We start from the raw sequence: 13,214 nt of genomic DNA on the forward strand, positions 1-13,214 counted from the left end.
AGCCACAGGACTGCCGTGGTGTAGGAAGTGGACGGGACCCTCCTCGGGTATGTCCCATGGGTGGGACTGGGAAGGAGTAAACGGAGAGGAGATCCCAGTCCCCCCACCCCCAGCCCCCCATCTCCGGTGCACCTGCTCCCGTCACGCGGCGACCTGGCGGCCGCAGGTCGCTGGACCCTGTCCCGAGAGCCAGTTCTGAGCAGGTCTCAGTTCTCCTGCCTCAAATCTGTGCAGGCAGTGGTCTCAGAGGAGGCCTGGACCGCGCCGGCGCCGCTCGGCTCCGGTTCGTGCGCCCTCCCGCGGCGGGCCTGACGCCACCGCGCCTCACCCCTCCCCACACTCACGGAAGCCGTAACCATACAAATGAAGACCCCCAAAACGGCCCTTCCTGGGCAGTTACGGCCACAGACAAGCTCTCCCTGTCAGCCGTGGCATTTGAAGGTGTGAAAGTTCACCTAGCGTGGGGGGACAGCCCCCGAATCCACGCTGTCGGTAATTGCTTCTAAAGAGAAACCTGAAAGCGCCTGGCGGTCAGATCGAAGCGCGCGGGGCCGGCTGTCGGCCTGGAGCAGGGCCGGCGCGATCAGGCGATCGGAGCTGGCTACAGGCGCCAGGGCAGGCGTGGAGCGTAAGGTCAATGAAAAGTGTTGCATATATGCTAGAGATTCGCGGGGAACCCCCCCCCAAGTGTGTCTCTCCCTGATAATAACGTTATTTTTGGCCGGGGGGGGTTTTAACAGTCGGCTACAGTCGCAATACAAGCAGCGTGTCCCCGCGAGGCTACGTCCCCAGCAGTACTCCCCAGCAGTCCAATTACAACACAGTCAGCACTAGCATGAATGGATATGGAAGTGGCGCCATGGCCAATCTAGGGGTCCCGGGCTCGCCTGGATTTCTTAATGGCTCTTCCGCCAACTCTCCCTACGGCAGTAAGTGTCTGTTTTTGTCACACGTCATCACGTAGATTCGTGTTCACTACCAAGTCAAATGTGTGCATTGCTTGGCTGTTCTGTGATGTGAGCTGCTGGGTCAAAGGGAGGGTGGCTCTGGAGGCTGGGTGTCCGTGTGGCGACGGTAAATTGACCTGCGGTGGGCCCCCCCGCGAGGCCACGTCGGAAACCTGCACAAAATGGGGCTGCCCGATTGGAAGTGAGAGGCCAGCACGAGAGTTTGCCTGTTGTCCAGAGAGTGGCCAAGCCGGAAGCGTGTCGTGCTTGTCGCCCCGACGCTCCAGGCGCGGCCCCAAGAGCTCTCTCTGTGTCGTGTTGCTGCGCCCGGCGCCGCGCGTCCTGACCGTCTGTGCTTTGTTGCAGTAGTACCGTCCAGCCCCACCATGGCAGCCTCTTCGGTCACCCTCCCTTCAAACTGTAGCGGCACACACAGCATTTTCTCATTCTCACCTGCCAATGTCATCTCTGCAGTGAAACAAAAGAGCGCCTTCGCGCCCGTGGTCCGGCCCCAAGCTTCTCCTCCTCCCTCCTGCACCAGCGCCAACGGGAACGGACTCCAAGGTGAGGGGTGGCGTCCTGGCCCCCGTGCCCCCCCCCCCCCCCCGAGTGCCGCCGGCGGAACTCTCCCCCGAGGGCAGGCCAGGCCGGGCGCGGGGCGGGAGCTCCAGCCCTTCCTCGGGGTCCTTGCCCCGCCGTGGCCGCTGTATGCCCCCCGTCGCTGGGCCGCGATATGAGGCCCCCCCCCCTTCTCCCGGCCCAGTATCCACGTGAATGAGCCCCCTTTGCTTGCACTCAACTGGTAACAGACTCTCGCTGGTGAAAACCATCGCGTCCTGCTTCCAACCTCACCCACGTGTCCTTGTGGTGAAGCGGCCCCTCCCCGCAGGAAGGGGAAGCACCGGGGAACCGTGCGAATGCAGGGGGGGGGGGGGGAGGACCTGGGGAGGGCCCTGTCCAGCCACTCAGCACACAGGCCTTCAGGGCCGTGGCTCGCCCAGTGAGAGCAGGGGGCACCCCGCCTGTGGCACCTGCACTTGCAGCCTCCTTGCTCGCACGCAGCAGAGTAGCCTCAGGACGGGGATGGCAGGTCATCGTGTCACCTGCAGAGCCCAGCCCCAAGCCAGCATGCTCTCCGTGTCCTGAGACGGAGTCTGCCTTCTCAAACCTGGCTGGTATAGCAGACCCTGGGCCACCAGGCTGTGCTGTCCTTGGAAAGGGGTGCACCCAGACTAGGGCCATGCATGCGTGAGCACCGGGTGGGAGTCGGTTTTTCTAAGTCCTCTCCTGCACACACTCAGGAGGGAGCAGGGCTGGCCCCCAGGGCAGGGGGAGGCACCCCGTGGACACAGCTGCGCACAGATGGGGCCACGTGGAGCAGGCACCCCGTGCCTGCCCAGGGCTGGGTCCCTCTGGGCAGCGTAGGCCGCACCATGGCCTGTGAGGTGTGAGGCGGGTGGGCCACGTGAGTGCCCCTAGGCCTCGTGATCTTCCACGTGGCTCTGTGACTCACGGGGGCCACAGGCGCTGAATTAAGTGGCCGTCATCTGGCCTCTTTCAGACACCACCTTTGGTATATGCTCCTCCCGGTGAAAATCAAATCCAGTTACTCCTTTAAAAAAATGAATCCATTCAACCAGTATTTACTGAGCACCTACTATGTACCAGGCTCTCTGCTGGGTGCTGAGGACGTTACCGTGGAGAAGACAAACTGGCCCTTTTGTGAAGTCGGTGGCATATTTCACTTTGATGAACTAATGCTCAAAAAAGGAACTGGAAAGGTATCCGTGATTTGAAATAATTGTCTTCCCAACATCTTAGTGTATGAGAGGGACGCCCAGGCCCCGTGTGCCGCCGACCGGCCTGAGGGCCCGCCGCGGCCCCCAGCCCAGAGCTGCTTGCGGGCCCGGTGGTGGCCAGGTGCCACGGCCTGGCCCCCGTCCGCACGGTGCGGAGGCCCATGGGAGCACGGCGCGCCGCCTGGGCAGTGTGTACCCACACGGGTCTGCCAAAGCCATAACGTTGTAACGGTGAGTCGGAGAGGAGTTAAGGCTGTTGAAATTAATGAACTGGGAAATTGAAGCTCGCATCACTACGTGAACAAATGTATTAATATGTTCTACATAAATTAATGAGAATGATCATTCTGACAAAAACAACACTAAAGTTAAAAGATTTTAAATTATATTCGTACCAGGAGTTCACTGGAAAGCGTCCGCTGTGCTTGGCATTTTAGCACCAAGTTTCTTATTCCGAGAGGAGCGGAAAGAGCGCCCTGAGGCGGGGCTGTGACTTGGGTCTCTTCGGGGCCTTGGCCTTGAGAGGGTAGGGCAGGGGGGCTGTGAGCAGCTTTGCTCCTGGAGAGCCCGTGACTCACCATTACGATACGGAACCTCCGTCTGCTATAAACAAGCCACCGAGACCCGTGGGAAGCGGCAGCCTTCCTGCGCACGAAGGCCAGAGCCGTTCCCTTCCAGAGGAAGCCTCTGAGGAGGGCTGCAGCGTGAGCGGTCGTGGGGGTGGGGGGGGTTTGTCCCCACACGTACCCCGGTCCCATGAGGTAGATGCCCACCCCCCCACCCCGCGCCTTGACCAAGCCCACGGCTGGTTAGCGGGCGCTGCGCGCGCCCCACGTCACTGTCACCGTTGAGTCAAGCCCCAGGCGAAGGCCGGCCGGCCCGCGAGAGGGGCGGCCCAGTAACCTGCTCGCTCTCTCTTTCAGCTATGTCTGGGCTGGTAGTCCCGCCGATGTGAGGGGCTCGCCTTTCCGCCCGCAGCGCCCAGCACCAAGGACGGACTTCAGGGGACACGTTTAGTATATATGAGCTGCTGCTGAAGCCATTGTCTGCAAGCGCATCGGCCGCGGTGGAGATGCTACAAGAGACTTTGTTTAAAGATTTTATTTAAACTATTAAGAATCAACATGCAAACAGCCTACTTCTTCATGAACAATTCCATTTTATTGACTGAACTTTTCTCATATTTTCACACTTCTCAGTCCTGAAGACTAAGGAAAACAAAGCGACGCCTATTTTGTATAAAGTTTCTGACTCCGTCTTCGCTGTCTAGTATTGCTATGTGTTGGGAGAAACTTTGTGAATGCACCATTTCGATTATCATGAAACACTGATGAAAAATGCCTCCAAACATTTTTCTGTGCTCATACTTAGATTCACAATGGTTGTGTATCTCTATAATGTGAAATATTTTTTTGTGGTGAAAAAAAAAAGGGGCCAAGGAGGTGTGAGCCATCGAACTGGAAGAAAGGAGGACTACGTGACTAGAATTCGGGGTGGCAGGGAGGGAGGGAGGGTTTATCATTGCTTAACTTCATCTTAATGAAATTAAACTTTGTAACTTATTGTAGTTAGAAATTGTAACTTTGATATTGAATTCTCTTGCCTTCAACAAGCACACTGACAGAAAAAAAAAATGCTACTGTCTGTTGGTTAAAATATTCTCCCACTGCTAGAGCTTCCTGTTAAGCAAGTGTGATCTGCAACATTTTTTCAACTTTTGCTAGCACTGTATACTATTGCATTCTTAGGCTACTGTGAGGTCCATGTTTCTTGTACCAGAAATTGTCCTTTTGACTTCTAGCTCCTTCTTCCCTAATGTGTTTTGTATGTGGTTATAAAATTGTAGACTTTTGTGATTTTGCCAAAGTTGTAGCTAAATATTTATACACTTGTCTTGAATTTTTTTCAGATCCACTTAAATATTTAGAAAAAAAAAAAACACGTTTTCTTCCTTATGTGTCTCATAAGGAATAAAATGGTCTCCATTCAACACTTTTCCATGAACACTTACAGTTGCTAAGGGACTTTCTTTTGTAACATATCGATTATAAATATTGTATTTATCTTTGAAATTTTGTACATTGCTTTTCCTGCCATTTCCTTTTTCTTGTCTGTATTGGTTTTTGATCGTGGCCTGGTGTTGGGAAGAGCATTAAGCCAAGAGCTGTCTCTCTGCCCTGTTTTGTTAAAGTGAACCGGTGTCCTTGCATTTCATTTGTACTTCAAAGATTTGCTTTTGTTTAGACTTTCCATCCTTTTTTTTTCTTTTTTTTTTTATTTTGAGGAAAAGTCAAATTCATTGTTTATTTTTATATTATTTTTAAGTTATCTGAACAAATACTTTTGAAAAAAAGTTCGTTGTATAGTCAAAACAAAACGGTGCCACTCGGCTGTGACAAATCCTAGTAGATTCTGTGCATGTGGAACAGCAACGAAGAGCAGACACCGTTTGGGGCTGTGTCCTTATTTTATTTTTCTGTAGAATGTAAAAAGTCATTTTAGCTGCCACCCATGACTTTGCCACATAGCTGAACTGTGTTTACTGGAAAAATTCAGAGGCCTAAAGTTTAAAATAAAATTTACTTCTGATGTTTTAATTAAAATGTTTGCCACATTAACTTCTCTGATGCCTTAAAAGTGGACTTCTTTAAAGAACCTTTGTGCTATTTTATCACAGGCTCACGACACAATTGTTAATCGATATTTCATTTGGAGATTTACGGTGTCACACACACACACACACACACACACACACACACACACACACAAGCACAAACCTGGTGTTCCATGTGTCGCTCCTTCTGCGTCTGATTCTGCTGCGTTGTGTGTCCTTCTGGGCCCACCTAGGATCCAGAGAGGTTTCAGGGAGAACCAAAATCACTGCTGGCTTTTAACTTTTTTTTTTTAAACAGTGCTTTTTTTGTGGTCAGACCCAACAGCACCGTCTATACTTTTTAAACCGGGATGACCTCCTTCAGGTACCGTGCCTGTTCGTGCCAAACCCACAGTGAGACCAGGAGGGTCAGTCTTTCCCCTTTGTGTTAAATGCTTCGCAGACACAGCACAGCAAATGTTTTGCAAATCGCAGCAGAAATCAGATTTAAATCAAAAAGGAGGGACTTTAAAAAACTTTCTTGACAAAAAAGAAAAAAAAAAACCACAAAAAACAAAACCATGCACAACTTAGGAAAGTGTTCATTCAAGGGACTAAATGAAAGAAGCAGAATGTTCCCGGCGGTCAGGCGGGTCGTAGTCCGGCCCTTTGACTGCTAAGGCTTAGCTACGTGGGAAAGCCTGAGAAGTCACTTTGGAACTAAATTGCCTCCGTTTTATTTTGTATAAGTAAGGATTTGATCTAAAAACAAGCTCACGTGTACATGTTAAGAACGTTTGCAAGTTTCCTCATCCCTGCACTCGGTTTGTGTTTTAGATTAATTAGTCAATGCCCCCCATCACTTCATTGTCTCAAAACTGAGCGCTTCACTAAATGGTAGATTTTACTGTTAAAGACCCTACAATAAGATTGTTTTATCTGTACATTTTTTCAGATATTTAACTGTATAAAAATGTTCATTTTACACAATATTTAATTAAAGTATTTCTTGTCTGTGAATTTCACTTTGGGTAATTTTATCTGTTTTGATTACAATGAGTGGCAAAACGCGTGCACAAGTTACACTGGGTTGGTGGTGGTAGGGGGTGGTGGTGGTCCTTTGCACACCCTGGGCCCCAGGGCTGTATCTTGGCCAAGATAAAATTCATGGAAGAACCTTTCTACAAAGTTCTCAGGCCTCTTCTAACCTGCATAGAGAAATTCTTACAGTTCCTGGGATGGCCCGGGTGCCCAGAGGGACCATCTGTATGTATGTTGCACTCAAGCGTCTGTACATGACTCTGTGTCGGACACACAGACCACAGCAGCACCGTGGCGCTTAACCAACCACGAGCTCCCCCAGCCCCATCCCCGGCGCTCCCGCCACCGCTTCCAAACTGGAGGGCTTGCGAGGTCGAGAGCAAGTGCTCAGGCCGCGTCAGACACCTGCTCCTCCCACCGTCCCCACTGAGCGCACTGGCATCAGGCTCTGGACAGGCAGGCAAACACCAGGGGCCCAGACAGTGGTGCCGGCTGGCATCTGACATGGGGGATGTCATCACCAACTCTAGGCCCATGGCAGTGGCAACACAGACCCTCTGAGCTGCCTCCGCGCTCTGCCTGGGCAGGGGTGGGGGGCGGGGGGGGGGTGGGCGGCATGGTGGTGCGTCCAAAGGCACCAAAGCTCGTGAGAGCTGCCCTCAGCACTGGGGTTCTAATTTACACAACCAAGCTCAGCTCCTGCGAATTCTCGGCACGCCCCTTCCAGCTCATTCTGGATTTTTCACTTTCTCCTCAATGAAAGGCTGGTTTTGCATGTTTTGGCTTGCAGCTCTGTAACACATACACATAAGTGTGATCCAAATTAGTACTCACAAATGTCATCTTAATTACTTGTTCTGCTGAGCAAAACAGGAAACAATTATTCAAAACATAAAGAAACTTGTGAATACCTTTTTCTCCCTTCAATGGCAATCAGGTTCCTTTGGCTGCATTTTTGTCTCAGCCTTAAAGAGATAGCAAAGAAAAAAAAGAGGCTCTCGGGGTACAAGGCTGCCGGCTGCCCACCCTCCCGCCCATCCCCCCCAGGGTCCTTCCCGAGGTGCTGGGGGGGCCCGCTGGGGACCAAAGTCCCCTCCTTCCCCACTTGAAGCTGGTGCCAGAAGTACCAGCCCTGATGGCGGGGGCGGGGGGGGGGGGCTGCCTCCCCAGAGCTGGCTCACCAGGGCCCTACAACCTGGGGAGAAATTGTTTCATGTTTGTGTTTCGAATCAGAAGCAAGAACTGCATTCTCTCCAAATGTATGCCAATTATTATCAGGCTGCCTTTTAAGGTCTTTCAAGCTTTTAAAGATTATTCAAAGCACTTGAAATGGGCTTCCATCTAATGCCTCATTTCATTGCATTAAACAGCCTAGTTAATAAAGAATCGATATATTCAAAGGGCAAGGTTATCTTTTGTCTATAAGGGGTGGTGTCATTCTGAACCTTTTATAGTTCAAATGCTGAAAAAGACCTCATGAAATCCATACTCATCAAGTGGGTCACTGAGAGCAATAAAGAGGAAAAGGGGAGGCAGCTGAAAAGGAAGAAAGGGCTGTTCTCCTTTAAAACAACTCAGCCTTATCTCCTCGCTGGGGGCGCCCAAAGAGGTCCTCCGAAAATGTCAATTTCTCATCAAGACAAGAGGCCCCGGTGATCATTTTTTCCAGAGAATACGTACAATTAAGAGAATGCGGAGGGGTGGCTGTGGCAATGATTTGTAGCTGCTTCTGTCCCCACGAGCTGCGCGCTCCCTCCCAGCAGATAATACGAGTTGTTGATAACTCGAGTGTCAATATGCCAAAGAGCGAGTTTTGAATGTGAGTCCTTGTGCTCTGAGCGGGCCTGGCCGATCCCAGGCCCCGATAAGGGCCCAGCTGCCAACGGACACCACAGGTTGGCCCTCACAATTAATGCGATGAATAAATCACACAAAAGAGTCGGGAGGCTTTATACTCAGTGAGACAATCCCCTGTTTTACCCTTCAAGGATTCCTTTTATGTTGGAATAAGGTTGCTTTTAATGAAATTTAAACTCATCAGAGGAAATCAAAAACCTCCAATCAGATTACAAATTGATTTTTTGGTCATTTGTCATTTCCCAGTTTCACAGAGAGCAAGCTGCCAGTCTGGTGCTGGGGAGCCAGTGTGCCCCCAGCTCCCAGCCCCTGACGCGCATGCAGACTCAGACATGGTTCTGACTCTCCCCCCCACCACCCCGCCCTGGTCCAGCAAAGTGAACCCATCACACAAATGGGTACCATTCAGCTCAGGACCCAGCTGTGGCATGACCTGGGGACGTCCATCGTCCTTGGTAGAACTCACAGGGATGGCGAGGTCCGTGCTCACGATCCACAGATGGCCAACAGAGACACGTTCTCTTGGAACTGTAGTAAGTTTTGGTTCATACCCACCCACCGTCCTGAATCGGCTCTGTGCCACACCCATGGGGGCCACGGGGAACATCCAGGCCTCATACACTGCAGCTTGTGATCTGGGGCCAAGAGGAAACATGGCCAACTCTTGCTCAGCCCAAACACTGGCTCCCAGGCACAGGCTGCCCTTTCTCCCAGGCCAGCTGAGGGGGCCTTCCCAGTGTGCCCACCAAACCTGGGAGCTTCCCAAGGCCACCAGTTGCTGGCCTCCCAGGGTTCTCCCGTCCTACCCTGGGTGGACTCTGAGCTTCTTGAAGACAAGACACAGCCATGCCTTCCTCAGCTTCTCGTTCTACACTGGGACTCCCAGCCCAGGTCAGAAGGCACAGCCCAGGGCAAGATCAGGGTAGGCACTATTTCAGGAGGAGAGTGAACATCATTCCTGATTCAAGAATCCTTGGAGACCACCTTTTAAAACATAAGCTCTAAAGTGAGTTGAGCAGCCCACACATTTTTGAAGAGCAAACAAGCACCACACTGCATGCACACTTGCCATGGGGCGGGGGGGTTGCAGGTCATTTTAGCAGTCCCACGGAGCCCGTTCCTCCTCTTAGGTGACCAAACTGCCATTCAGAGAGGCTACATGGCCAGCCCAAAGTCACAGGGCTGGAAGGCCCAGGGCTAGAGGCTAAATGAAGTCTCTAATCTCCCAATCCTGCCCTCTTCCCACTGACTTCGGTTTCAGACACCTTGGGCAGGGGAGGTGGGTGCAGAGAGAGTGAGCGACTGACCGTCTGGATGGAAGGAGAACCACCACACCTCCTTGGGAAGGTTCCAAGCAGGCTCAGGGAGGACACATGCCGCCCCCAGGGCTTGACTCAGCCAGACCATGAGATGGAAACTGGCTTGTGCGGCCATCGTCAGCTGAAGCTCTGCGGGGTCTTTGCTTCTGGACACAACCAATGTCACAGGACCATGCTTCCAAAACCGAAGGCAGAGGTTCCTCCCCACGGCCTTTGCAACAAATGAGGGGGCCTCAAAGTAGCTGTTTCCCTAGTGCTTCTCCACCAGCATCCTCGGGTCACCATGTGGTCCACATGGGGCCGGGGAGAACAGGGTGCCTGTGCACACAGGGCGCCCCTGGAGTGCACATAGCGTCCGCAGTGTAAGCTGAGCGTGGGAGCCCTTCACATGGTGCACGGGTGGGGCAGGAAGGGGCACTGAGGCAGTGCCAGAGGGACGGGGCTGTGAGGCCTGTGCCACCGGCCAACGCCCCAGCCCCAGGCAGGGCTCTGCCAAAGCTTCTGCCACGGTCAGCAGAGGGGCAGGATGAGGGAGAGAGCGAGGAGATCACCAGAGGTTTGGCTATAGCAGGATCAGAATGAGCAACAACAAAGTCAGAGGTGTCGGCCGGAAAAGAACAGAAGCGTCAGAGGGGAACTCGGGCATCCCGGGCATCTGCCCGCTGCCCCATCAGACCGCTCCCACCACCGCGCTGAGGGCTACAGACAGCCCCCTCACCTGTCAGGGCGGGGTGCCTAGCTGAGCGCAACTTGCGTTTCCAGCTACAAGAGACAAGCCCTGCACCTTTACTGCGGGACCGCAGAACCTGGGCTGGTCTGGGGCTGGGGCCACCTGGCAGAGACAGAAAGAAACTTAGGACAATGACAACAAAGGGTTTATATCTCAATATACAATGAGCGTTTGCAAATCAATAAGACCAGATACCCTGAAGAAAAACAGGCAAATTCACAGTCAATTCACAGGGGAACAATACAAGTGATTGATAAGCTTAGGAAAACATATTCAACCTTACTTAAAAATGCACATCAAAATAATGAGATGAAATTTTTTTCATCTATTAAATTAGAAAAGATTTTACTTAAAAGCTAATACTCAATCCTGTTGATGGAGAAATGGGCATTCTTAGAGTTGTCGATAGAAGAGTAAATTGGTACAGCCTTCTGGAAATCAATTTGACATTATATCAAGAGACTTAACAATGTTCATACCCTTTGACCCACTAATTCCACTTTGAGGAATCAATCTGAAGGAAATAATCAGAGATTAGGCAAGATTCAAGTGCAAGACTGTTCACTGCAGTAATATGTATTTAAAAAAGTGGAAAGAACCCAAATGCCAGAAAATAGGAATTGTTAACTGAATTATGGTATAGCCATATAATAGTATATTATATATTCCACTAAGCCATTAAGATCATGCTTTTAAAGTAGATTTAATAAAACAGTAAATACTAATGATATAAATTTAAGGTGAGGCAGGCACGTAACACTGGGGGTATAAGATAATTCAAAATTACCAGTTTCTCTGTCAAGAGAAGGCAAGAAAGATATATAACATATATAATATTATAGAAGAATACATACTTGGAATAAATAGCAGGATGTTAGTGGGATCACTACTTGGTGTGTTTGGGAAGTGGAAGCTTCTAGAGGACACCCAGAGGTACTGGGGTGCTGGTGCTGCAGGGCTGTGGAGACTGATGTGGGTGGTCGGGGCTCAGACAGGGCCGGATTGGGGAGCCCAGGGCCACGGGGTCCCAGGGAGGCAGAGCCCAAGGGAGAGGCGACGGTGGAGTGCAGCGTCCCTCGAGGCCTGATACTGACTTCACGTTCACCTGAACTTCCTCGCAGGGATTTCTACTGCTAGCGACCAAACAACTACTGACCAAATGAGGGAGAAAACTACACTATTTGTTAGCTAACTACAAGTTAAACAAAATCTTGAAAGAAAAAAAAAATAAATAAAATTAGTGTCCTGAGAAAATCCAAAAGAACTTAAAAAGTATTAAATTCAGTAAGTGGAATTTAGTAAGACTGATGAATACAAGGTCACATACAACCATATTTTGGTAACAGTAGGAATTTAAAAACAGTACACCATTTATAGCACCATAAATAATACCAAATACCCAAGAAGAAAGCTACCAATGTTATATAAGATGTCTTCCCAGGAAACCTTACAATTGTTGAGAAATGTTTAAAATCTTAAGAAATGGAGGCATAGAACACTTTCGTGGGTTGAAAAATTACATGTTGAAAAGATGCCAATTCCCCCTAAAATGACCCCTGGACTCTGTCTCAATCTCAACGCAGCTCCGGGAGCTCCTTTCCTGAAGCTGAGAAGCTGATTCCAAAAGCTACATGGAATTGTAAACGACCACGAGAAGCCCCAGCAATCTTGACCCAGTGGGAAGCCTGAGGTCTTGAACCACTGTCTTACTCAGTTTGGGTAGCTGTGACAAAATCCCACACCCCAGGGGGGCTCAAACAGCAGACCTTGATTTCTCCCAGTCCCGGAGGCTGGGGAGCCCCAGATCCAGGTGCTGGCAGATCTGGTTCTTGGTGAGGGCTCTCTCCCTGGCTTGTGGACAGCGACCTTCTCACCGTGCAGAGAGAAGAGGGGCTTCAATCTCTTACGAGGACTTGACTCCCATCATGGGGCCCCATCCCAGGATCTCATTTAAACCTCATCACCTCACATCATGTTGTGGGGTAGGGCTTCAACATTGGGATTTGGGGGCGCACCTATTTAGTCCCTAATGCTACCCAAACAAAGTTCCTTATGGGGCCACAGTAAGTAATACCACTTGGTGTTAGAGCAAGACTAGCAAACAACTTCCTGAAGCAGAGTCCAGAAGCAGGTCCGTACACACAGCCCCCTGACTGATAATACAGTTGACACAGCAGTGCAGTGGCAAATGGGGGGTCTTTTCAGTAAGGTGGGCTGAGTGAAGTGGATAGACATATGCCAAATAAACTGACCCCCTCACACATGTAGGTGCAAATCAGGATGGCTGGGCACCCTAAGAGGGGGCTCCCTGGCTGTGAAGAGGGGAGAACAGTGTTCAGGGGCGGAGGGTCAAAGTCAGGAGAATATCCAGGGCCTCTGAACTGAAGTAGCAATGAGTCGGAGTGATGAGCCCCCACCGGCCTGGGCATGCAGGTGAGGGCTGCAACATGCAGGAGGCAGGAGGCTCCCTCACGGGGTAGGACAAAGCCCAAACCCTGCTCCCCTCCATCTAACTGCTTAGACAGGTAGAGACTTGGCACTTTGTATCAGATCAGCGCTGATCACGCGAGTGCTCCAGAGGCTTTCAAGAAGACCTGTGGTTTTATTATCGAAAGGAATTAAAGAAGACCTAAGTAAATGGGAGAACATCACATGTTCATGATCGGAAGACGGTTTATCGTTAAGATGACAGTGTTTCCCAATTGATCTCCAGATTCGAAGCAATCCCTATCGGATCAAGCTGATCCTGGAACTCAGATGCTAGCGCACAGGACCCAGAATAACCAATCTCATAAAAGAAGAACAAAGTCAGAGGACTCCACTTTGATTTCAAAACTTACTGCAAAGAAAAAGAAATCAAGACAGTGTCGTCCTTGCATAGGGTACATGTCCATATCCGTGGAACAGAACTGAGAGTCCAGAAGTAAT

The 13,214-nt window shown here is 50.8% G+C and overlaps 1 protein-coding gene across 18 annotated transcripts in view; it reads left to right on the forward strand.

Annotated features, from left to right (window-relative positions):
• The window catches only part of EBF3 (EBF transcription factor 3), a 124,786-nt gene extending 120,327 nt beyond the window's left edge, over positions 1-4,459 (forward strand). For 4 of the 18 annotated variants that reach the window (XM_073884691.1, XM_073884692.1, XM_073884702.1 and 1 more), the window contains 4 exons: positions 741-929; positions 1,314-1,511; positions 2,616-2,728; positions 3,670-4,459. In XM_073884691.1, the coding sequence (XP_073740792.1) occupies positions 741-929; positions 1,314-1,511; positions 2,616-2,728; positions 3,670-3,687 (518 nt within the window). In that variant the 3' untranslated portion in view covers positions 3,688-4,459. Of the gene's footprint in view, positions 1-740; positions 930-1,313; positions 1,512-2,508; positions 2,729-3,669 lie in introns of those variants that run through there. The other 14 variants (XM_073884696.1, XM_073884697.1, XM_025880051.2 and 11 more) reach the window with 10 other exon arrangements.
• Positions 4,460-13,214: the final 8,755 nt, after the last annotated feature.

Source organism: Callorhinus ursinus, unplaced genomic scaffold, assembly GCF_003265705.2.
Source record: "Callorhinus ursinus isolate GAN/ISIS: 27379988/994484 unplaced genomic scaffold, GSC_fseal_2.0 scaffold58, whole genome shotgun sequence".
Lineage (NCBI taxonomy): Eukaryota > Metazoa > Chordata > Mammalia > Carnivora > Otariidae > Callorhinus > Callorhinus ursinus.